At 62.1% G+C, this 25,342-nt stretch overlaps 1 protein-coding gene across 6 annotated transcripts in view; it reads left to right on the top strand.

Annotated features, from left to right (window-relative positions):
* Nucleotides 1–25,342, top strand: part of ZFPM1 (zinc finger protein, FOG family member 1) — a 63,452-nt gene that overhangs the window by 4,777 nt on the left and 33,333 nt on the right. The window contains exons 1-4 of one of the 6 annotated variants that reach the window (XM_043436682.1): nt 8,684–11,462; nt 12,414–12,573; nt 21,773–21,883; nt 24,357–24,485. In XM_043436682.1, coding sequence (XP_043292617.1) covers nt 11,355–11,462; nt 12,414–12,573; nt 21,773–21,883; nt 24,357–24,485 — 508 coding nt within the window. In that variant the 5' untranslated portion in view covers nt 8,684–11,354. Of the gene's footprint in view, nt 1–8,683; nt 11,463–12,413; nt 12,574–21,772; nt 21,884–24,356; nt 24,486–25,342 lie in introns of those variants that run through there. The other 5 variants (XM_043436681.1, XM_043436684.1, XM_043436685.1 and 2 more) reach the window with 5 other exon arrangements.

The raw sequence follows: 25,342 nt of genomic DNA, 5'->3' as shown, positions 1-25,342 counted from the left end.
TACGGCCACCAGGCCCGGCAGGGTTGGAGGCAACAACAGCGCGGGGGCGGCGCGGCTGGGGCGAGTGGGGTCCTCCGAAGGCCGCAGAGGGGTGGAGGGGCATGCGTGCCTGGGTCCGTTTGGGCGAGTTTTCATCCCAAACACACTTCATTGCCAAGAAGTTGATTCTCCCCCTGCGGGTGGTACAGTCCGTCAAAATGAAAGAAAACTGACTTTGCAGCGGCCAGGAGGTGGGGGACACCCAACCCTGATTCCTATTAGATGGTGTGAGATACAGTCAGAGGCAGAACGAGAGAGGATGTTTTCCCCCTTGAGTCACGTTGGGGTTGGGGGTCTTCCTAGCAACTGGTAGGTATAACCTTGCAGTTTTTGTCGTTGTTGTTGTTTTTGAGAAAAGAATCAGAGTGGCTTCCACTGCCGGGTTGAGGTTGGGGGAGCCCAGTGTACTAGCTTTTTTTGAACGGGTCCTGAAAATCAGAAGGGAACGTCTACTCGGACCTGCCTTGATTCATTCAGCAGGTCTTGATTGAGCACTTGCTGTATGCAAGCACTGGGTCACAGTCACTGCCCTGGGAGCCAGAGGTGGGGTAAGCGAATCAGAGGCAGAGGGAGAGCAGTGTGGGAAATGGGGGAGGGGGCAGATGGGGCTCTGCCTGCAAGGGGGGGACCTCCAGCAGGGGTCAGGAAAGAGCCCAGCATGGTGGTCCCTCCAGGGACAATGGGGTAGCTTCAGTTTCCAGCTCTCAACACTGGGGACATAGAAAGCCCCCAGATCAGACTGGGGGTGCTGAGCCCCTTTGCAGTGGGAGGGTGCCCAGGGGCCATGATTCCAGATGGCGAGTGGAAACCAAGGACAGCCAGGCAAGGGGTTCCCTGAAGAAGCCCTACCGGTCCATGCGCCAGCAGCTGGTCCATGCCCCAGCAGCCGCTCCATCACAGGTGGGGGTGTTTTTCACACATCCTCAGAGTTTGATTAAGCAAATTATTGGTGGCCACAGGATGACTCATTCACTCCGAGCTTTAAGCTACCTACCCGCTCCCCCTAGCAGCCCAACGCCCACCTAGGGGCTGGCAGCATCTTCTGGCTGAGCCAGTTCCAGGGAGAGCCTGAGTGGGGCCGGAAGGGGCTGAGGTGGTCTCTATCTGAGTTGTTAGGAACTTAAGAGGGATCATCTTCACAGAGCCATGCACATCCCCTCCAGGTGTGGGAGGCCGAGGGAGTCACCTGGTTCTAGGGGCCACCTTGCAATACCCACCACCGCACCATAATGGCCAAGAAGCAGGGAGAGAGGGGGCTTTGGCTACACAGCTGCCCCTGACTGGAGCCCCAGCTGGTGGGCTGCGACCCAGACTGGGCTCGCAGACCCTAAGGTTGGGCCTTCACACTGTCTCCAAGCAGTTCTTGGTTTTCCTGCGTCTGAGGGAAGACAGCTCTTTTGCTTATTAGGCAGTAACAGTGATACCAGTAGTAGCTACTGCTTACTCTGCGCCAGGCCACACGGTGTCTTAGGGTGGGTCCCCTTCTTACCATTTACCTTGTGGGGCAACGGAAGTGCACAGAAGTTCTCACCCAAGAAAATGACAGCTGGAGTTGGAAGGCTGGCAGCGTGGCCCTACCCTGAGCAGCACACTGCTCAGAGGAGTGAGGAACCACAGCTCCTCACTTCTGTCTGCCTCTGGGCTTCCCAGCCTCAGTCTCCACAGCTGTGCAATGGGCCCCTGGGAGCAGAGGTACCCAGCAGTCTTTCCACAGCCCTGCCCTTGCCAAGTCTCCCACGGCTCCTTCCTGAGACGTTCACGTTGACAGGAGTGGGCTCCCAGGAGGCTTTAGCCAGCCCTGCCCGGGGCCTGAGCCCAGGTCTTATCCCGCCCACCTGACCAGCCCCTCCCCAGAGGTCACTGGGAGCCCAGCATGGCACCAGCACCGCCAGGGATTTAAATGGGTCAGTTGGGGAAGAAAGGAGGAGGGAACACGATGCCATTAATTGTACCCCTTATCTCCTGTTTCTATGCCAACCAGACGTTCCTGGGGCTTGACGGGCTCGTGAATAATACTCCCGGCAGCCTATCTGCCATCGACAGGCCTCCTCCTGGAGGCAGTTGTTGCCTTGCTGATGGGTATCGCCCCCCCCACCCCCAAATAGACCCAGGCCTGTCCCCGCACGAAGGCTGGCCGGGCAGCGCTTGGGCGCCTGGCTGGCTCCTGCCCACCAGCCATCATCCTATTGGTTGTCCTGGCCCTGCTCCCCATTCCTGCAACAGCCCTGTCCCCATTTCACAGAGGGGGAGACTGAGGCCACCATCGCATATTCGCTCTCTGGACCTTGCCCGCTGTTCCCTACTCTGGCAGGAGTGGCCTGGCCCCAGGAGGGTTGTAGAAGTGAGGGCCAACACCTGCCAAGTGGGCCTCCATGTCCTCGACTGTGGCAACGGGAGGCAGGTGGCCCCACGTGTAAGGACTCAGCTACCCTCAAGCTGCATGCAGTGTGTACGGTCCTGTGAGGAGAGGAGGGCCAGCCCCCATCAGGGCTGACCCCTCACTGGGGCCTGGGCTCAAGCCGAGATCTGGAGGGTTTCTCTCTGGCTTCTCTTTTTACCCCCTTTTGGCCTCAGTTTCCCCGTCTATGCAATAGGGATGATGACACTGGTGGTCCCTGGGAATCAACGTGAAATACACATCACCTCAGACAGCTGCCAGCATCCCCATCCCCCTTCTCCGAGATATCTTTGTGGTCCATTGGTCAAGTCAGATCTGTGGTTTCCAGTTTATCTGTGAGAGACAAATCTCTTTTCCCAAACTGTCTCCAGAGAGTAAAACACATACAAGGACCCTGTCCAGGAAGTGGGCACCCCAGCCTCCCCGAGTCCTCTCACTCCTCTTCGTGGCTAGTTTTTCCCTCCAGCCATTCCAATGACAGCTTGCCGAACAAATGCCCAGGCTGTGCAAACCTGACATCAGTTGTCCTCTCTGAGCTGAGGTTTCACCATCAGAGAAGAAGGGCTGCATTGGGCATTGGCACCAATGTTCCTCTCTCCCCCACCCCTCCCCCCTCCCCCCCTCCCCCGCCCTCTCTTCCCCTCCCTGCCTGAGCTCTGGATGGGTTTGGACCAAGCCAGCCCAGAGTTGAAGGGCTGTGGGGTCAGGTAACCAAATGAGAGGACCCTAGGGCCTCCTGCATCCCTGTACCTACCTCACAGATGAGGAGCTGGAGGCCTGTAATGAACAGGGTCTTGCCGAAGGTACCCGTTCAGCATCAGTGTGGTGTCCCACCGTTGCCTCAGTTTGCCTACTGGTTCAATGGGCATATCCCAGCCCAGTGCCCCAATGAAGATGGCAAGAGGCTGGACCTTGAGTCCTGCCCCGCTCCCCAACTTTCCATTCCAGCCCTGTGGGCCTGCCTTCAGCTCCGGCATCACAGCCGCCAGCCCAGGGGCCTCAGGAGACATCTTGTGTTTTCTCACCTGTGGAAGGAGTGTGACCATGCTCTCGCAAGGCTGGGACACAGAGGCGATGAGCAATGCGTGTGGGGCATATCTGGCTCCCACATCAGAGGGGGGCTGTTGTTGCTGGGTGGCATATTGCTGCCACCCACCCCAGCCGTCCCTGGGGCCAACATGTGGGCTGAGGACAGGACCCTTTCACTCCGGGTCCCAGGGGTTCCATCTCTACCCCACCCCACCCGGTGCCCCGCAGCAGGGCATGGGAGCTCTGAGATCCAGGCCACTGGCCAGCCCTTGACTCTGCGTGGGCTGCCACATGGCCTGAGTCCTGGCCTTGCTGTGACCCTGTGGTCAGGGGCCTGTCTCCTGCCTCAGTTGCTGCTTTTGAAGTGGGAGCTTAATAAGAGCACCTCCTCCTGGGGCCTGTATGTGGGGTCTGTGAGATCCCAGATGCAAATTGTAAAGTGCTGTCTGGGGTCAAGTCTTGGGTGGACGTGGCAGCCTTGGGAGCTGCTGGCTGCACTGCTGATATTTTGCCAGAATTCCCCAGGGTTGGCCGTGTCACACAGAGTCCTGCCTCCTGTCTTCTTTTCCTTCATGTGTTAGTTTTTGCATTGGGGGTGAGCCACGGGCCACGTGCCCTGACTGCAGGACAGGGCTGGTTCAGGCCCCCTCAGTCCCTTTCCAGCCCAGATATCTTACCTGCTGTTAATAATCATCAGCCTTATGGACTGACCCATCTTACAGGCAAGAAAACTGAGGCCCTGGGAGGCAGTGACATGCTCAAGACCTTGTGACCCAGGAGCTGGGGTCTGTGGGCCCCAGAGGTGGGCCCAGGTTTCTCTGGGCACTGCCCACACAGCCCCCAGCCACCGGCCCTGCCCTCCTGAGTTGTCCTGTGTCCTCCTGGCCCAGCCCCGCCTCCCCCCTCCTCTGGTCTCCTGTTTGGGAGAAGGCAGCGCCCGCTCGGACAGGAATGTGGTGGCTGACCTTGGGCCAGAGCCGGGCAGATAGGCAGGCCCCTCCCCTCCCCTTCTGTCCCTCCGTTCTGCCTCTCCTGGGCCTGCTGGCCGGGGAGTCACGGTTTCTGCTCCCGTGAAAGAGGTGATGGGTGTGATGTGAGCTTCCGTGAGCCCCATACCGTTGGAGCTCAGCCCTGGCCCAGGTCCCCAGGCTGGTCCAGGGACAGAGACCCAGCCAGCCAGACTCGACTGGGGTTCTCAAACCATTTTGCACCAGAAAATGGAGGATCAGAGAGGGTGGGTGGTTGCACCAGGGCCACACAGGACATGAATGATGTGGAGAGGGGATCAGAGGGGCAGTCTGTGTAACCCCACGCCAGCTCCTGGGCACCCCCAGAACTAGGGTGCATGTTGAACCCTGGGCAGGAGGGGCCGGCCATGGTGGGGGCTCTGTATGCAGGTGGCAGGTGGCAGCAGGAGCACCCCGGGGGCGGGGGGCTCTTGGGCTCTGCAGGTCCGCAGACATCATGCTGCCTTCCTGAGCCTCAGTGTCCACCTCTGCAGCGTGGGGACGTCGTGGAGACACTGGGCTGGGTGCATGCCCAGCCCCTGCCCCGAGCCTCAGTTCCCCTGCAAGGTTTCAGTAGAACCATTATGCTGAGCTCACAGGGCAGCGAGGCTGGCAAGACCTGACGGCAGAAGTCCAGCCTGGGCCAGAGCCCCTGCGTCGTCTGTGTCATTTGGCAAAGTTAAAATGAAGAGGGGGATGACATCCCCCCACCTCCCTTGCCCTGCTTCCTGCCAGTTCCTCTTGGCTTCTCACTTAAAGCCGTCCAGCTTTCCTGACCTGCCACGTGCACCTGCCGCAGCCTCCTGCGTTAGTCTCCCTTTTCTCCACCCTGCAATATGCAGCAGGAGGGAGTCCTGGGTGCAGGAGCGGGAGAGGGTGGGGCCACCGGACAGGGGTCTCGGCTCCGTCCTGCGGTGGGCAACGGGGAAGAGCTTCCCAAGGGCCCACCCCACAGGTCATCCAGGACACTGCTGCGTTCTCAGCCCCGCTCTGCTTTTCAGGCACCCCTGGCATCAGGCACTTGGCCCCGTGTAATGGGAGAGAAAGCCACAGCATCCTCGTGTGACCCCCGCTCATGGGGCCCCAAGCTCATCCTGAGACCAGCAACAGTGTGGGCACTGGTCATGACAGCAGGCGTTAGCTGAGCACCCACTAAGCCCCTGCTGGGTGCCCAGCTCTTGCAGCCGTGAGCTCACAACCTGGGCTCAGCAGTTAGCTCAGTGCTCAGAGGGGAAACTGAGGCTTAGTGATTGGAAAGGTCATACTCCGGACGGCAGCTCAAGCTTCCCACCCTGGAGGGAGCAGAGGATGGTGACGGTCGTGGTGTCCCAGTCCAGAGCTGTCCCTGCTGGGACAGCACCAGGGCGTGGTGCCACTATGTTCAAGTCCAGGAAACTGAGGCCTTCCCGCAGTTCCAGAGAGCATCCAGCTGTGGTCTCCTTGCTGGCTCTGTGACCTTGGGCCAGTCCCTTCCCTTCCTGGGCCAGAGAAGCCGCAGCCCAGCCCCCAGCTGCAGGAGGGAGACCAGAGCCAGGACTGCACTGGCACCTGGTGACTGAGCCCACCTGGGGCAGTTCCCAGTCACACGGGGCCCCCGGGTGAGCCCCTTGCTCCGCACCTCGGCTATAGTGTTCCCCAAGGAGTGAGTGGCCGTGGGGACCCCTGCTTCTAAATGGGCAGAGGTGTTCTGTTTATGAGCCCTGGTGCCCCATCCCCCAGGGTGTCCCACGTCGGGACCTGCAAAGCCCTCAACATTTTAGGGCCATGCTGAGCATACCCCGAACCCCAGGTCAGGACTGGCAGGGGTAGAGCCCACCAGGGCTGTTTTATTACTGATGCTTCCTGCTCCTGGGGCTTGGAACCTGGAGAAGGCTTTGGGGGTGGGCGGGGTGGAGACCCTGAGGGCTGCAGGCAGGAGGGCAGGCTGCTTGCACCCCGTCCCCGCCTGCCATGCCTCCACACACCCACCCTTTTCATGTCATAGGCCTGGTGTGGCTCAGGAGGGCCGAGGCCACCCAGCCCCACTGGGACCCTGAGGTGGCCTGCTGCCTCAGTTTCCCCTCCTGCACAGGATGTCTATGTTCCGCTCCACCAAAACCGGATGTTTTCCCAGAGAACAGAGGAACCCCCTCCACTCACTGCGGGGGCCTTGATGGTCAGGGTTCCCCGGGGGCCCCAGCCAGGTCCTCCTCTCCATCCCGGCTTTGCCGGCCTGGGCCTGGGCTGCCCGAACTGTCTCCTGGTCCAGGCCTCTGGCGGGCGCAGGTTTCAGCTCCTGTGATAACTGGAAAGTTGAACTGGCCCCATTACCGCGCCGAGATGGTTGGGGAGATACGGCCTTGATAATGGGGGAGATATGGCGTCTCCGTGGCCAATAGCCCAGCCTCTCCACCCATTAACATTCCCCACCAGCGATCCCTCCGCGCTATCTCCTCCATTTCCACTCCTCCCGCAGATAAGAATGGAAATTCTGACTTCATAGCTCACTGATTAAAGTGTCTGGATTTCTTGATAATACACAGATAAATTATGTTTTTGAAAAAGAAGGTAGGGAGGAGGGTGGGCAGGGTGGGAGCCATCTCTCCCAGCCTCTCCTGGCCCCCCCGCGGGCCATGAACCTTGGCATGTCCGGCCTGCACCTCCCAGGCCTCTGTGTGAAGACGGTGTCCTGGGGCCAGGGTAGCAGGAGTGGTGTTGGGGGGAGTGAGGGCCGAGGGGCGCCCTCATGGGGACGGAGTCCTCACCAGCTCCTCGCCAGAGCTGGACGTCTGGACCATCCGCCTGGCGCCAACTCCTGGGACATATCTCTGGGCCTCAATGTCCTCTGTCTAGTGGGCCAGGTGTAGGATGAGAATGTGGGAAATTTGCCTGTCTGGGTCTCTGCTCTCTCTCCCCGACCCCTGAAATGGGCCATGCCTGGTTATATAGTAGGTGCCCCGTAAATGTTGAGGGACCCAGTGGGGCAGCTGTCTCCCCGCCCTGCCATCAGAGGCCTGCCGGCCGCCACATGTGACAGCTGGCGCCCAGGTGGGGCTGAGGTGCCATCTCCGCGTCTGTCTGGATAAAGCCGCCTCCTTCAGCTGATCCGAGATCCAGCGCTGATGGTGTGATGAGCGCGATTAGGGCCGCCATGGGGCTAATCCTCCAGCTGAGGGACAGGTGCGGCAGCCGTGGGGGAGGCGGGGGCGGGGAGAGGTGGCCAGGCACCCCGCCCTCTCCACGCAGAAAGCCAGCAGAGGGGCTGCCTGGGGCTCCTGGCAGGCTTGGGACAGCTGGCCGTCTTCCCTGCTCTTTGCATTTATTTTTTAAGCAACTCTTGAGAAATGAGATCCTAGAGGCAGGAGGCCTGACGGGATAGTCAGTGACATTTCTCGGTGAGTCAGGGGCTCCCCACTTCCCATCCAAGTGGAACCCTTGTTAGCTGACAGCTCCATTCACTGCTTGTTGCATGCCAGGCCTGGACGTGACCCGTGTTCTCCTGTAACATCCTCCCGACATCCTGGCAGGGGCCCCAGCGACCTCATTTTTTTCTTGGCGGACTCGAGGCTCAGAGAGGTTCCGTAACCCAGCCAAGATCACACAGCAGAGGAGGGAACCGTAGGGACCTGAGGTGGAGGCCTGGTCAAGGTCTGGGTCTCCATCCTGGAGGTTCTCAGGGTGTTGGTACCCGTGGGCTTCCACCTGCCCTAAGGGGGCTGCCCGCTAATTGGGAAGTGCCCGGACACAGAGAGTATGAGGGCCGCACAGTCCTTTCCAAGAGTGGGTGGGGGATGTCGGGGCGACTGCTCCCGCTTACATGTGGGGGTCATTTCATCTGTCCTCAGAAAATAGGCCCCTTTGGTGACTATTTGGTTTCTTTCTGTCTTTGGGTTTTATTTCGTTTCAGTATTCTAAAGGAAGTCAGCTGTTTCCAGTAAAATGGATGCATATGTGGGGGAGGGGGCCCAGAGTGGTGGGCGTTGTCTGAGTTTGAACCCTGCCCCCCAGTGGAGGGGGGCATGGGCAGGTGACTCACTGCTTCCTCACCCGTGCTGCGAAAGGCAGGATTGCACTATAGCCTCCTCGGCCTTTGAGGGAGGAGAGGGGGAGAGGTAGGGAGAGCATCCTGGGTCCCATGCAGCCAGACGTGGGGTTCCCTGGGGCGCCTGCAGGGGCCAGGGTCCCCGAAGCCTCCCTGCTGGCGGCAACTCCTCCTCCATCCTGCCAGCATCCTTCCGGGGTGCTCTCAACAGCAGCCTGGGGGTTCCAGAACGTCTGTCCCGTGGGCCCAGCAGTCCTCCCCTCGGACCCTCTGCTTTCACCAGGGCCAGAGAGAATGTGGGGGTGGGGAGGGGATCCAGCCTGCCCATCGCTGTGTTCATAGGCACTTCCCTGTCCTGAGCCTCTGTTTCTACGTCTACAAAAACAAGGCTGAAGACACTGAGGCCTGCCCTGCAGGCACTGGGCTGGGAGTCAGTGGCTTCTTTGGTCATCTCCCTGAGGGCCCCTGTGCCCACCTAGCCCTACCCTCCCGGGGCTGGCAGGACTTCTCAAGGAAGGAACTCTGTATCCACTCTCCAGATCCTGGGCCCCAGCATAGCCCAGCCGTGTCGTCTCTCTGGGCTCCCTGCCCTCATCCTAGAATGGGGGTCAGCCTCCTCGGGGCCCTTTTGGCGTGGCTGGTGAGAGCGAACTGGGTCCGCTCTTGAGAGCAGGTGCTCCCCTGCATTCGTCACCCACCGCAATGCTGACACGGACCCTGGGGACCCCAACCCCTTCCAGCCAGGGGCTCCGGGCCTGGGCACTGGGTGTGTTAAAGATGCGGAGGGAGCACGCCTGAGAGGGAGGCCCCCAGCTCAGGTCCCAGCGTGGGGGTGGGGTGGAGGTGTGTTCCGCCCTGCCCCCCAAGCAGAAAGAAAGAAAAGGGAACTGCGATAGGAGCCGATAGGCCTGGTGGTAGAGCAGCCCTATCGCGTTATCTATCTGCCTGCCGCTCCCAGCGGTTCTGTTGTTTCCTCTTATCTCACCCACCAAAATGCCAGGAACAAAGCCTGTGCACACACACACGCACACACCCGCCAGCCCACCACCCTGCAACTCAGAGCCACAAACATGGTGCCACCAGATCTAAGGTGAAAGCCGGAGGACTGGGTCCTCGTAAAGCCGTCATCAGTGTCGTCACCACTTTGCAAGGAAGCCAAAATATAGCCCTCCCCGAGACAAGACGAGGCAGCTAAAAATAAGATTGGCCCTAGAGGGCCTCCCTGGAGGGAAGGACTCAGCCTTGCGGTGGGAGCCAGACTGGAAGTGAGGTCCCAGCTGTGCTGCTGCGTCCTGGCTGTGTGACCTTGGGTCGGTATCTTTCCTGCTCTGAGTCATCATAATGGGTAGGAGGGGGAGGATTTAAGGAAGAGCCCGCACCATAACCAGAGTTCTTATGCAGCAGGTGGCCCTTTGGGACCCAGACTTGAGGTTAAGACAGGTCACCCTGAGCCCAGCACCCACCCACCCCACCTAGAGCCTGCTCCCCCACCCCCATCAGAGCCCCAGCCCTTAGCGCTCAGGCTCCCCAGAACGGCCGGCAGAGGCAGTCTCCCCCAGAGGTAGCCCCCACTCCAACCTGCCAGGTCCCCCAGTACCCGCCGGTCCCTACAGTCAGGTAACCGAGATCCTAACCTGTGTGTCCTCAGCCAGTGGAAACGCGGCATGCAAATGAGCAGGAATGAGCGCCGGGGATTGGCTGAGCACTGTGGGAGGAGCGGCCTCCTCAGTGGGCGGGGCCTCCAGGGGAGCCCTTAATATGGGGAATAGTGTCCTGGGCAGGACCTTTCCCCAGTGCTGGAAACCCCAGTCCAGGCCTCACATTAGTCTGGACGTTGGAGGGGGATGGACAGGCGGGCCTTTGGGTGACCTCCTGCTGACCCACAGAGCCCAGACCCCCACACCCTGAGTTGGGGGCCCAGGACTTAGGTGTTCCTGGGATCAGGGCAGCCAGCCGACTCCCGGATGGGAACACGGAGTTCAAGAGCAGGGCGGGACAGCTCAAGGCCGGCCAGCTCCCCCTCCCACTGCATGTGTCTGGGGCACCTCCAGACCTGATGTGAGCTGCCCCCTCTCCCTCCGCACTGCCCACTGGGATCCTCATCTGGACTCTCACTCTGCCAGCTCCATGTAGCCCCAGGCTGGAGGCAGGGGCCTCAGCATCATCCCGACGCATCACAGACCAACCCTTTGGCCAAAACTGCTAAGTGGTCCGTAAGGCAGGCAGACCTGGCCTGGCTGCCTCCAGGGTGTCTGTGCGCTCCCTGGGGCTTGCCCTGGGGCTTGCCCTGTCCGCACAGCGAGAGCTCACCCAGTACCCTGTCTGGTGTGGGGGCTTCTCTCCTGTCTGTGGCTGAGTATATTCTGGAAACTGGGGTTCCCTGCAGCTCCCATCCTAGAAGTTTACACGACAATGGACCATGTCTCTAGGAAGCAATCAAGAAACTTTGGAGAATTCTCACCGTGTTGAGGGCAGTTTGCATCCCCTGGGATGTCTTGTTGGCAAGATGGGGCCCAGAATCCGGCCAAGGCCCCCCCGGCTCCCACGGCACCCACAGGGCTCCATGACCTGAAAAGCAGTCACAGGCGTGGGTGTTTTTCAAAAATGCTTAAGTGGAAAATTGAGGTGAGGAGGGAAGGAGTTTGGGCTGAGATCAAGGAGAAGGAAGCGGGGAGGGGGCCTTTGGACCAGAACTGGAGTGCCGCCGGGTGACTGCAGCAGAGCTGCTCTGTCTCCCCCGACAGTGCAGGGCATACAGCAGGCACTCCATACATGCTCCCTCAACTGAGCTTCCCTGGCCCAGGGGAGCAGAGTGAACCCAGGGAACAAAGAGAGCTGGAAGAGGGAGCTGTCGTGGGTCATGGCCACCTGGGATGTGGACACGTGGGTCATGGGCAGGGCTGAGGCTCGCTGCTTCAGGACGCCTGGGAACGGACAGGGATGGACAAGAGACACGCAGAGGTGCACGGTGTGTGTGGGGCAGAGGGAACAGCAGCCCTACAGGGAGACAGACAGCTGGCTGAGGGGAGAGGATGCTGGCTGAAGGGGGTGTATCCAGGCCAGGGAAGCCTGGCCCCTATTAGGAGAGACCAGCAGGGCTGGGCCATGACCGGCCACAGAGATTTGCCCAGGACCGGTCAGCGCACCCAACCGCCCTCGTGGACTCGATGCCCTCCCCAGCATCCCCAGCCCCTACCCGTGGACACAGGACCATACCCCGCCGAGGCCTGGCCTGTCTCCCAAGCTAGCATGTGGCCTGGGGCAGCATGGTGGGGCAGGCTGTGGAGGGGTGTGTGTCTGAATCCGTAAGGGAGGGAACAGGCACTCAGGTAGCCCCACTATTGCTTGTGGTGATAGGTGGCAGACCCACATGTATGTGTGTGTGTGTCTGTGTTTGGTAAATTCACGTGATGTGAAACACCGTGTATCCATTTCAAGTAACTCAGTGGCAGTAAGTCATTCACAAGTCCATCACCACTTTCCATTTCCAGAAATTCTCCATCTTCCCAATGAGGCTCTGTCCCACTGAACCCTGACCGCCCCCCCACCCCCCCAGTCCCCTAGCCCCCGCAGCCTCCTTCTTTCATCTGTGAACTTGAGGCTGATGGTTAACTTCCACTTTACACCTGAGGAGCCAGGCTCAGGGTGGTGAGTGGCCATCTGGTATCCCCGCCCCCAGCTTCCTGGATGCTGTGGCTCCAGGCCCCACAGGCCCCACAGGAGGTCGGGGCTCAGGCCCTGCACAGCCACCAACTCCCCGTGGGCCCCGGAGCCCAGCCACTTCTGGCCTGGGTTTCCCCATCTGTGCAGTGGGGGCAGAGGGGATTGGGCTACTTCTGACCAGGGACACCAAGCAGGAAAAGAGGCCCTGCCCCCAAAGGACTGTGCTCCTTCCTCCCTCACTGCATGCCATCCCCAGGTGCTGGAGAAACACCCACGGCGCTGGCCTCGAGTCTGGACACTAGAGTCTCACAGGCCCAATGCGCATCCTGGTCCTGGCTCTCCAAGCATCCAGAAGGCCTGCCTGGAGGAGGAGACACCTGCCCCCGCCCTCTGGGTTCCTGGAACCCAGAGCCCAGGTGGGTGCGGGAGTCCCCGTGGCGAGAGGGCCCTCTGCAGCGTGGGACCAAGGCAGTTGTGCCTGGGGGCAGGTCTGGCCATGGGCCTCTTGGGGCCGCAGCCCCCAGGGGTGAGAGTTGAGGAGGGCTTGGCGCCCAGCCCATGCCCCCCAAGTCTCCCACCCCCCATCAGATGGCAGGGCCTGTCACACGGAGCCCCAGCCGGGAAGTAGTCTGCCTCTACCCGTCTGACGCAGGCTGCGCGGCGACGGCTCCATTAGCCGCGGCCCCGCTCCCATCTGTCAGCCTTATCGGCCCATCTGGAGAGAATCTCTCCGCGGCCCCGTCCTCGTCCTCGGGCGCTCCTCCTGTCCTCTCCTCCCCCGCCCCCCGCCCGCTCATGGCTGTGCCACAGCATCGGTCGCCCTGCCACACGCCACGGCCTTGACTGCCGCTCCTGCCCCGCGAGTGGCCTCACGCCCTCCTCCTCTCCACCAGTCATCCGTGGGGTCTCTGCCACACACGCCAGTGTGTTCTGGAAAACCCCAGCCCTCCCCCCACCCCCACCCCTGGCCACGTGGTCTGCACCCCTCCCCCAGGAGCGTCTGTAATCGTAATCGGTTCTCCAGAGTGAAACAATCTCGCGTAATCTATCAGCAGCTATCAGGCCCATCGGAGGGCCGGGAGTGGCCAGGCCCAGAGATGGCGCCAACCTCTAGCGTTGATAAAGTTTCCGAGCTCAGCGGTGATGAATGTTGAGTAAGTGCAGGCCGCCGGTAGGATGTGGACTTGGCAGGCGCGGCTCTGGCTGAAACCGATCTCTCCTCTATCAGTCAGGCTGGGCTTTCTCAGGCCCCGTGCTTTCTTCCCGCCCCCTCTGCCTTGCCCGCCTGGGCCTCTGCCCCCAGGGACCAAGGTGGGGGACCAGCCCACTGGCCCTGATCTGAGAGACGGGACAGGCTCCAGGCAGGGAAGAACCCAGAGCCGACCTGAGAAGGTGGCAAAGAACCAGGGGCAGCCTGGAGGTGGCTGCCGGGCCATGGCAGCCGCTACCTGGGGTCCTTCCTGCAGTCCAGGGTCCACATTCTGCTGTGTCCCACGGTGCTGAGAATAAACCCTGATTGGCCGGCCTCTCTGCCTCTCTCTCGGCCTGGTGCTCCATCCTCGGCTGCAGCAGCCAAATCACCAAACTCTTCTCCAATCCCGGGATTTTGCACGGGCAGTTCTCCCTGTTCACAGTCACAGCTTAAATGTCACCTCCTCCGAGAAGCCCTTGGTGACCACTCCATACCCACCCACCATTCTTTTTCCTGCACCCTTCCTGGCCCTTCATGGTATCTGAGGTGTGTCCCTGGTCTGGGCCTGTTTGCCCACAGTTAACCCAACATGTGGCAGGCCTGGTGGAGGGAATCACGGTGCTCCTGGGAAGGACACCCCCATGCAGGGGGGATCTTTATCTCCTGAGAAGCCTTTTCCTGTCCACCTTCACGGCAGCTCTTCAAGGTCCATGAGTGGCCCCCTGTCTCTACAAACAGGGACAGCGGGTTGGGGGCGTTGGGCCTCGGGGAGAATACAGGACTCTGGGAGGGAGAGCACATGGCAGCCTATCCACTACCCCAGATGCAAGGCCTTGGGCAAGTTTCTTTACTTCTCTGTGTCCTGGTTCCCCCACCCTCCCCGGAGGATTGGGTCACATCAGGGGTCGTTACAAGTGTCATGATGGTTGTGGCATTGCTCCTCCCTGGCAGAGATCCCAGAGCTGCTCGTGGTCCTGCCTGCCCAGTGCAGCCTTGAGGGGTGATGCGTGTGTGGGGGGGGTGTCCAGTCATGGTCCTTGGACAGGGGCAGTTAAGACCCCCAAGCTCACCTGTCAGCTCCAGGCTGGCTGCAGGAGGAAGTGATGGTGGCTGGGCTCAGGGCCCCGTGGGTCTTGGTGTCCTATTTCCCACAACTCCTCCCTGCCGGCCTGTAACCCCCTACTCACCAGGACTCAGAGACCCAGGCAGGGCCGGCCAGCTTATCTTCCACCAGTGGGGGCAGGTGGCATGCTCAGGGCTCCCGGGACTCATTCCCTGGTCACACCCACCCCCCAACAAGCAGGCTCAGCCCCAAGGCTCCCCCCCAGGGCTAACCAGATGCCCCCATGCCCCCACTGTGCCCTGGCTCCTCCCCTGGGGGCCCCGTGGCCCCCAGCCTGTTCCCTTCCCCCACCCATTATGTGGTCACCAGAATCCCTGAGCACCAACTGTGGGCCAGAGCTGAGGGTGTCCCAGTCTCGGGGCTCAGACAGAGGAGGGGTGATGGAACAAGTGTGCCATGAGGAGACAGTGCTGCCTTGCCAGAGCCAGGGGCAGGCAGGCACTGGTGTGGTCACGGTGGGCCATGGCCCATGGGAGGTCTAAGTGAGCATCACCAGGAACCAGGGACGGGGAGACAGGTGGAGACAGTCACTCAGCATCCGTGCTGACGACCCCAAGAGAGAGGCTGGGGGAGCTGACGAGTGTGGCCAAGGTTAGGGAGGAGGCCTGGGGTGGTCCTCCAGGCTCAGCAGCTGCAGCGGACAGCAGGGCTCCCGTGTCCGGGGCTGGGGAACAGGGGATCCCCAGGAGTGGGCCTGCTGGGCTCACTCTGCACCCCCCACCTACCCGCTCTGCTGTCTTCTGGGCACCCAGGAATTCCCTCCACAGCTGACAGCCCAGCTGCAGACCTCCTGCAAGGGCGTCAGCACATAAGTCGGAGGGTCCTGGGAGTGGAGACAAGGAAGCTGGGATCAGGACCCTATGGCCAGAGGCTGGGTCAGCTGAGGGTGTGGAGAAGTGACTGAGAAAGGTGTTCGATGCCATAAAGGGGCTAAGATTGACCCCTGCAGAGCTTTGGGGAGAAGCCAGTGGGCATTTGGGCTGCTGGAGTATTTGCACAAGCCTGAGCCACGGGAGGCCCGGGTTTCATTTGAATTATGTAGGACTGTCCTGTTCCTCTTTCTTTTCCTTTGGCTACAAGGGGTCTCACTTGCAGCATGCAGGATCTTCCCTGTTCATTGTGGCGTGAGGAATCTTTAGTTGCAGCATGCGAACTCTTAGTTGTGGCATGTGGGATCTAGTTCCCCGACAAGCGATCGAACCCGGGCCCCCTGCTTTGGGAGCATGGAGTCTTAGCTACTGGACCCCCAGGGGAAAAGTGAAAAGTGAAGTCGCTCAGTCGTGTCGACTCTTTGCGACCCCATGGACTGTAGCCTACCAGACTCCTCTGTCTATGGGATTTTCCAGGCAGGAGTACCAGAGTGGGTTGCTATTTCCTTCTCCAGGGGATCTTCCAGACCCAAGGATCGAACCCAGGTCTCCTGCATTGCAGGCAGATGCTTTACCCTCTGAGCCACCAGGGAAACATGTCTTTAAATGAACAGGCTTCCAAAAGTTGAGTGATACCTAAAAGGACGAATGTCACTATATGCGAAAGCTATCTCCTTGCAGTGTTTTAATTTGTTAAAAGCTGGGGTAGATCACAGCACTCTATTCCTAGGAGTGTGGGGCCCCCATTCCTAGAGAGTATGGCCCTGCTAAGCTCGGTTCTGAGCACCCAAGTCCCTCCTTGCCCTCCAGTGACCCAGAGTGGGTTGTGACAGCAGCCAGCCACCTCCTGGGCCTGCCTCGCTGGGGACACCGTGCCCACCAGCACCCCCAGGGTCGATCTGGGTGCCCTGGGGGCTAGAAGGCCTCATGGGTCAAGTCCAGCTCTCAGCCTGGAAGCAAAGGCAGGTGACCCACCGCTCACAGCACCACAGCCATGGAGGGGGGCTGCGCCGAGGGTGGCCCTCGCCCACACCTGCTCCTCTGCAAGGAGTTGCGAGCCCCCCAGTGTACGGTGCGCCTGAGTGCGTCCTGCTGACCCTTAGCAGGAGTCAGTCTGTCCCCCCGACCCCCGTCTCCTCTGTCCTCAGGGCCATGCCCTTCCTGGGCAGGTCGGGGGCGGGGGGGCGTGCCAGGACCAGCGCAGGAGGGCGTCTGGGCCCAGGCCCCCAGCGCACAGAGGTTCAGCCCCTCACTGTCCCATCCGCAGGGCAGGCTGCCCACTCAAAGAAGCCAAGATTATCTCGCCAACATCCTCTTTGTGGTCGCCCTGGCTGTCAGCGGGGCCTGATCCTGGGTTGATGGCGGCTGGCGGGTCACCGCGGGGGCGTGTGCGCCCCTCCCAGTCCTAGCCTCCAGAAGACCAAAGGCCTCTCTGCACTCGCAGGGAGCCATCCCATCATCACGGCTGTGGGCACACCTTCAGCCTGGGAGCAGCAGCCCGCTAGGCCGACTGCGGCAACGTCTTCCGAGACGTGGTCTGCAGCAGGGTCGGGGGTCTCCCTACTGGGGGCACTGCGGGGCAGCAAAGCATCAGAGCACCCCACCCCAGGGAGAATTGCAGACAAATGTGAGGCTGCAGGGCCGACCTGGACTTGGTGGGGGGTGGGGGGGGTGGGGATCTCACAGAGGGAGGAGGAGGCCTCAGCTGGGCGGGGGGTGGGACATCGTGGCCAAGGGCCCCTGGTGGGAGGGTGGGTGTGGGAGGACCCACGGGCGCCCAGGCTCCCAGCCTCCTCCAAGGGGCCTGTGCCTCTATGCTGTGCAAGCCTCTTAGGGCCCAGGGGCCGGGACCCACCTCCCTGCTGAGTGTTGGCAGAGGTGTAAGAAGTCCTGACTTAATGGGACCCTCCAGGCCTTGGTGATCTTCCCTGGGCCCGAGACTCTGTCTCTACCCCGCTGCCTACCGCTGTGCCTCTTTCCTGCCTGGGCTCTGAGGCGTGGGACAGCCCTGCCCTTCACCCTGGCCCCATGCGCCAGGTCCGCCCTGCTCGCCCGCCCCGGCCAAGGGCTCCTCTTCTCACTCGCTTTGCTCCATCCAACTCGGCTTGGCTCCTTGTGAGAACTGGGGGTGAAGGAGGGGTCATGTGGCCCCAAGGGGCTGGGGCAGCTTCTGCACTCAGGGCTTCGGCTCCCTCCTCCACACAGCTGCGCCAGAGCCCCTCCTGCTGGGGGTGGGTCACCAGAGGTCCCACGGGCCCCCCAGGGGTCAGGCTTCAGACCCACACAGTCTACGAGTGTGGCCTGAGCCCCCAGGACACAGCACAGCCCCGCGGGGAGAGCGGGCCCGTCCCTACCGCCTTCTGTCCCCGCCGTGGCCCGAGCTGCCCTGCTGCCCAGCGATGGGAAAGTCTGAATCTGTTGCTATTTTCTCTCTGTTATCGGGCCCTTATCTGGTCACTGTGCCGCCCAGAGGCCAGGGTCTCTCCCTGGCAGCCCCGTGCCTCTCCTGCCCGCCAGCTGACCAGAGCCAGCGAGACAGGGGGCCAGGCCTTCCACCAGCCTGGGGGGCAGTCTTTCTCCTCCGCCCACGATGCCCTGCCCAGCCCCCAGCCCCTCATATCCCTCCCTCTGCCACGCCCCTCGGTCTTTACCCCCATGCACCCTGAAACCCGCCCAGAGGAGTCCATAGGGCCCCTCCCTGGGGAGCTCAAACCGTAGCAACAGTTGTAATATAGTCAGGCCTGTGCTCAGCACCCACTGACACCACCTCACTGAGCCCTGACCCCAGCCCCGGACACAAGCTGCTCTCGCAAGCTGCTTTCCACGTGGGACCTGGGCTGGAGGGGTGGGTGGCACACAAGGCCCAGGCCTCTGCTCTTCCTTCCTCCTGGAGTGCTCTTCCCCAGCCCCACTTGCAGGCAGTCTTCTGTCCCATCCCAGATCGCCGCTTACTTGTCACCTCCTCCAGGAAGCCTTCCCTGACTGGCCTTACCACCTCTCCTTGGTGGCAGTAGCCACACTTGCATTTTTCACATCTTTTTTTTCCTGGGGGATGGGGGGCAGGCCATGTGTTGGCTGCAGGGTCCCCAGGGCCTGGTGCAGGAAGGTGGACTCAGGGGAGGTTTCATGAGTGAATAGAGAACTAGGGAGTGAACAGCGGTTGAGCAGGAGGCTGTGGGCACCCATGTCCACCGCACTCCAGGTGGGGACCTGAGCAGGGTCGCGTGCCCACCAGTGTCCATCCCACCCCTGGGCCAGTGGGCCTGTGAGCATGACCAGGCCCCGGCCCCAACACTGAGGGAGGCCTGGCAGTCCCACCTCCCCTCCTCCTCTGTGCTTTCGGGACACAGAGGACCGCCCCACAGCTGTGAATGACTGTGTAACACAGCAGCTGCGTGGGGGGTCTCGGGAAAGGCCCACATCCGGGTCACGCATGGAGTCCAGGTGCGAGGCCGCCGGACTTGGCCCCAATTCTTTCACTTAATGTTTCCAGTGGCCTTGGGGGTGAGCACGGTCTGCAGAGGCCGGCAGGGTTCACCCGGGGCCTCTGGACTTCCCGACTCTGCGCCAGCTCCCTTGGGGCCACCTCGGGGGCTTTTGTCCCCCTCAGCCGCCAGCTCCAGCTTTTTTCTGGGCAGTCATTCAAAAGGACCCCCAGCTGTCTCACCATCAAAGCTGGGAGGACCAGGCAGCCCAGGACTTGGAAGGAGCAGGGATCGTTCCTCCACACAGAGTCTGTCTCAGTAATTCAGTTTTAAAGCATGAAAAAAGGGAGTTGATGAAATTCCACTATCAGCGCCAAGCCAATATGCAAAATATCTCACCCCCAATCAAATAGCTATTATGTTTTCATTTCCATTTCGGCGTCCGGCTTAATGAGCAGGAGACAGATCGGCTCGCGGGGTGTCTGCTTGCCGTGATAACCGAGGGGCTCCGGGCAGCGGGGGCTGCGCCCAGCGCAGGTGACCAGCATTGTCCCGCGTGGATGCCTCCAGACAGGTGCTCGGCCTTGGACCCCGCTGTCCACCCCTCCGGGCAACGGGGCTGGTGTCACCCTCACCCCAGGTCACGGGAGAGGCCTGAGCAGCAGCCAGGAAGTTGCAGTGTTGGGGGGTTCTGGCCGAGGGCCTCTGTTGACTCACCTGCAAAGTGGCCACGACTGGGGCTCAACTCTGGGGCGTTGGGAGGCCCCCAGGCACTTGCCCGTTGCACCTGACATCCGGGCCTGCCTCCCGCTGCTGCTCCCCATTCACACCTTCCCCACTGTTCTCCACCCCTGGGTTACGAGGCCAGGGAGGGCTTAAGGGGGAGACGTTTGTAGATGCTGAGCGCAGGGCTCAAAGACACGTGAAGCTCCATAGGAGCAGTACGCCTCCCCACCCTGGCCCCGTTTCCCAGGCCCTGCTGGGTGCAGGGCGTCAGTAACTGTTAATGTTGGTGTGATGTTGATGTTGGTGATGTTGGTGTTTCCTGCACACTTACTGTGTGTCAGGCCCTGATCACGGCTCCATGCAGATGAAATCAGGCTTCATGATGCGGGGTTGGAGCTATTACGATTTCTGAGCGCAGAGAGGTGGAGCGACTTGCCTGAAGTCACACAGCAAGGACCCCGCCTGCCTGGCCGAGGGCTGGCCTGGCCCAGCTGCTGGGGTGTCTGGGCAGAAAGGGTTCCTCAGGGATAAGCGGGGTCTTTTCTGGCCCAGGGCGCTTCAAGAAGCAGCAGTGTCCCTCTGGTCAGTGGAGAAACTTTCCTGCCCCCCTGCCCCCTCAGGTGGAGCCGGGACCCAGGTGCCCAGGTGGCCCCTGGGGTGTCACAGCGGCAGGGAGGCTCCAGCAGAGGATCCAAGGCCTCGTGGGGCAGGATTCACAGCATCACATCCCATCACATCCCTCTTGTGGGCCTGGAGCCACTTGCTGGTTGGCGATTGTCTCCCGTGTTATCAGAGCATTAATTGTGCTAGAATGAATTAGCGCCATTAGGATAAATTGCTGCGGCCGGCAGCCTCTTTCTTCACGCTCCTGTCACGCTTTGTGCCAAGCGGATGCCTTTGTTCTTTCATAAATGGAGCCGCCAGGAGCTGGGGCCTCCCTGGGTGGCTGAGGCCCACCTGGGCGGGAGAGTGGGATGGGGAGAGGCAAATGCCCAACCCCAGGACTCTGGTCCCCGCAGTCCCTGAAAGCAGGAGCTTCGCACCCCTTCTCCGGAGCTGGCCACTGAGGCCAGGAAGTCCCTGCCATCTGCATGAGGGCCCACAGCTTCGGGGCCCCCTCTCCACTCTGAGTAAGCTGCCGAAGCACCCGGACTCTAGAAAGAGGCCGGCAAATGGGCCGACCCCAGGCCTGTGTGCTGCGCCCTGCAAGGCGACCGGCAGTGCTTGCTCCAGCCAACCCCACGGGCGGGGGAGGTCACAGAGGGTCAGGCCACCCACTCACCCCAGGGGCACGAGTCGGACCCTCCCAGCCTGCCGTGGAGCCTCCCTTGTGGGCGCACGGAGGAGAGTGCGCCATGCCATGAGGGTTCACCCCAGGGCTGGTTCTGTGTCTGAGCCCCACGGCCACGAGAGGTGAGCGCCAGCCGGCCCACCTCCTGTCCTTACAGCTCCATGGGGGCCTGGAGCTAGAATCCAGGGGTGCAGCTGAGCAGTGGGCGGGGAGGGGCGGGGCAGGTGTCCCAAGGAGGAGCTGGGAAGGGGGCGGGGTGAGGGTCTGGGGGATTGGCGGCGGGTGAGGTGGGACAGCTGCTCTCCACCGGTCTCGTGCCCCCTGCACAGGCACCGTCCTGACTCTGCCACCCTGGCCTGCAGGGTGGGGACCCTGCAGTGGGGACCCCCGGCAGGTTGCTCAGGTGGTCTGGGGTCAGGCTGCCTGCTCGGCTGTCAGAAGAGCCCTGCAGGGCGCCGCCCGCCCCCCCCCCCGCCCCCCGCAGGAGCCTCTGAGGGAAGATGATGGGCTGGTTGCAGGCACCTTCGTGCCCACCTGTGCCTCATCGGCCATTGCCCCTTGAATCGGGTTGACGAGCTCCTCCTGTGGGCCAGGCCCTGGGGCACGTCCCCGGACTTCGGAACCCTGAGTGTGGGGACTTCCTGCAGGAGGGGGCCCAGGCATGGGGGCGACTGCGCAGAGGCCGGGGTGATGTCTCCCTTGGGGGGCCCGGCGAGCAGACCCGGGCAGCGGGTGACTGGGTGACCCCCAGGTGTGGGAACCGGTGCAGGGCTTGGGGTGGGTACAGGGGCGGGGTACACGCATCCGGGGGGACGCCCTGCTCGTGGTCGCCCCCTTGAGGCCTCTGACCGCGTAGGGGCTGAGACTCCGCCTGGTTCCCGCTGCGCCGGCCCCCGGGGCTGCGCCAGTTCTGACAGGGTCAGGGGGCCGGTGGTGGGTGCACTGTGAGGGGGCAGCGCCTCACGACTCCTCTGGGGCTGTGTCCGCAGGTTCCCTCGGAGATATGGAGGCCAAAGAAGAGGCCCAGGCCGCGGACTCCAGCCTTCCAGAGCGGGAGGCCACAGCGCTGGAGCCCGAGCCCGCAAGCCCTTCCAGTCCAGGTGAGTTGGGCAGTGGGTCCCGCAGGCCTGGCCCCGGCCTCCTGGGCTGCCCCCCATCCTTGCCACTTCACATGAGCCGGTGCCCGCCGAGGACTCAAGTTTCCACATGTGTGAAATGGGCGTTGTGCTGAGAGGTGCCTGCGGGCCGGCCGTGCCCAGCAGGGCCAGGAGAAGGCGTGGAGGGGGTCGGGGATGGGGGTCTAGAAAGCTGGGCCCTTCATGGCGCAGATGGGGAGAGCGAGGCCCAGAGGGGGCAGGTCTAGTCCAGGCTGAGTTGGGGTCACGTGGGCTCCAAGTGACCTCCCCGACTCAGTGAAACACAGACGCTTGCCTCAGCACATGGGCTCCCTTTACAAACGAGAGAATGAGGCCCCAAGAGGCTAAGTGATTTGCCGGGGGTCACCCTGCCTGTGAACTCCCAAACAGAATCCCACCCTAGGTCTGGATTCAGGTGGACTCCCCTGCTCTCTGCCGGCTACCCTCACCACCCCACCCCACCCTGGGCACCTGGAACCTTTCCTTGGGCCCTCCTGGTGGCAGCGTCCCAGGGGTTGGGGATGTGTTTCTGAAGCTGAGGACAGGACTTGGGAGGAGAGATTCCCACACACACCCAGGGGTGGATTAACTGACACCAAGGAGTCTCCTCTGGCCAGGTCCCTGGAAGGACCTCAAAGCTGGACCAGCCTCTCGGGCCAGCCACATCCTCAGATTGCCCCAGAGACCCCGAGGAGGAGGGGCCTCCCTGAGACGGAGGCCCTGGGGGAGGTCAGTGCCCTCACCCCTGTTTTCCAGAAGAGGGGCCTGAGACTGGGGGGCAGTCAGTAGAAGGTTTGGGGGTGGGCTCTGAGTCCTGCTCACCTCACCCCGCCCCCCTCTGCCCTGCTGGCCGTGGGTGGAAACCTCACTCCCACCCCTGCTCTGTGCCACAAAGCCTGGTGCACAGAGGCAGAGTCACCCCCAGGCCATAGTGTGATGGGGAGGCAGTCACAGGACTGAGTGGTGCTGTGACCCGGAGTGAAGGCCAGATGGGTGGGGGCAGCTGTGAGCAGACCTGCAGGATGTGTGGAGCTGCCTGTGCAAAGGCCCTGGGGTGGGACACAGAAGGACAGCAGGACAGCCCAGCAGGGCTGGGACTGAGGGGCAGAGATTCCAGACAGAAGGTGAGGGGGCTTCTCACTGTGGACCCCCCACCCCCCTAAGGTGCCAGTGTCAGAGTCTCCCAGGGATAACCACAGGCCCCCAACAGGCCCCATCCTCTGAGACCTGCAGCCTGTGTGCCCTTCCCCAACGCAGCCCGTCAGGGTCCCGGCCCCTGCAGTGAGGCCAGGCCAGCAGGACTCGAGCCCAGGGCCAGGGCTCCCATCATCTTGAGCTCCCCTGAGCAGAGCGCAGAGCAGAGGGGCACAGGCCTGGACTCTGACACTCTTGTTCATGGCTATTTCTGTCTCTGCCTTCATCATCTCCATCAGTCACTTAGCACTGCAGCCAGCACCCGCCCCGCCCACCCCAGCCTGGCCGCGGCCTCAGCCCTCTCTGAGCCTTGGTTTCCACATCTGTAACTGGGCCTGAGCCCCTCAGTGGCCCAGGGCGTGGCGGGGAGCCCTCACCACCACCCCCATCACCATCAGGTGCTGCGAGCTCACGGGGGCCTCGCTCTCCAGAGGGCCAGTGGCTGGTTCCTGGTGGACTTTGCCCCTGGGAGCCGGGTCCCTTATCTGATCTGGGAGCTGGGCTGCATGGAGTGGGGGCGGGCCCGGGGAGGAGCTGGAAAAAACAGTCGGGGTTGCACCTGGCACAGACTGCAGTGATAACGCGCTGATGGGCGCGATAAGGCGGCAGGAGCAATGTCTGCCTGTCGGGCAGGCCCAGCGTGGCTCCCGCGCAGTGGCTGGAGCTCAGATGCCAGCCGCGTTGATTTATAGCCAAAAATAATAGGACTTTTATACCGTGTGATTGATTTATTCGATGTTAATCACAGCCCTTATCACAGTATTAATAATCTGCCTAGTGCGTGACGTCACCAAGGGGGGGCTTTTATGGGACCTCATTGATTGGGGGCCGCAGTGGTTATCGGTCCAGCAGGGAAGGCAAATATGCCCTTTGGGCTGGAATTGGGTGCGGGGCTTGGCGGAGGGGCCCCCAGCTGCCAGCGAGGAGACCGGGAGCCGGGCTGCGCGTGTGCCCGCTGGCCTGGGCGTGCCGAGAGGCCATCCACACTCTAATTATTAACAGCAGTGGGGAGGGCACCTATCACTGCTGCAGTTAATGAGGGGCTGAGGGTTTTTTTTAAGGCCGGGGGGGCAAAACTGAGATGTCTGATCGCACCCCAGTTTGAAGAAGCCTGGGTGAGGGGGCCACTGCAGCCACACGCTCACCCACCTGGCTTCAGTATCCCTCTCGGCCGCGGGCCGGGGTGGGCAGACACCTCGGTGTCCTGAGGCTCCAGGGAACCTACTGGTCTTCCTTTTTGCAGACGCTAATCCTCCACCCCCTCCGCTGCCGCCAGCCCCCACGTCCCCAGGAGGCCCTGAGGAGCCGGAGCATCGGGAGCCAGAGATGAGGCCGGAGGAGGAGGCAGCCAGCAGCCCCTGGAGCGGGCCAGGTAAGTGTGCCTGCAGCCGGGTCCGGCAGCGTCACCTCACAGGGCGGCCCTGGGGCCCAGCCAGTGGGGGGTCCTGAGAACCGGCCAGCTGACGGCGTGGGGTGGGGCGCGGTGGCCAGGAGGTGGGTGATGAGCTGTTGGGCCCAAGCCTGGCGGCTGTTCCAAAGTCCAGCCGGCCTGTGGGTCCGCAGGTTCCCTGGAGGGGGCACCTAGCTGTGCCGATGCTCAGAGCTAAACCAGGCCCGCGCAGTGGACGGGCCTCTGAGGGTTCCTTGGAGGCAGGGTGTGGTCTGGCTGGGACAGCGGAGTAGCCGTAAGACGGGAAGGGCATCCGCCAGGCGGGAGCAGCAGGGCCAAGGCAGGGTGGCAGGGGTGTGGATCTGGAACTGCCCGCGTGCCAGGCCCTCGCCAGCCAGGAAGGGGCTCTGGCCTCGGGGGGTGGGAGGGACAGGAGACTGGAGGCGGCTCCAGCCCCCGGGGGTTCCTGGACGAAGGGCGTGTCTTTGAAGCGGTTCTGTGCCTCCCAGCACTGCCCCGCCCCACCCCATTTGTAGCTGGAACTGTGAGCTCGGGGCCCACTAGGCTCTCCCCGAGGCGCCCCATTTCCACCGGCTTGAGTCGCAGGCGGGCTGGGCCCATCGCCTATTGCTGCGATTCCTAATCGGAGCTGATGGGCTCACCCGGCACAGTGCGGCTGGCCGTCTGGGCCCTGCGTGGGGGCCGCTAGGTGAGGGCGGGCGGGCGTGGCCCTGGTGAACACAGGGCCTGGATGGAGGCCGCACTCCCGGGCCAGGTGCGTGGCCACATAGCAAGCACGTACTGAGCACCTGCTGTGTGCCGGACGTCAGCTCTGAACA

The sequence above is a fragment of the Cervus canadensis genome, chromosome 18 (assembly GCF_019320065.1).
Source record: "Cervus canadensis isolate Bull #8, Minnesota chromosome 18, ASM1932006v1, whole genome shotgun sequence".
NCBI lineage: Eukaryota > Metazoa > Chordata > Mammalia > Artiodactyla > Cervidae > Cervus > Cervus canadensis.
This window is presented reverse-complemented; position numbering and strand designations above follow the sequence as displayed.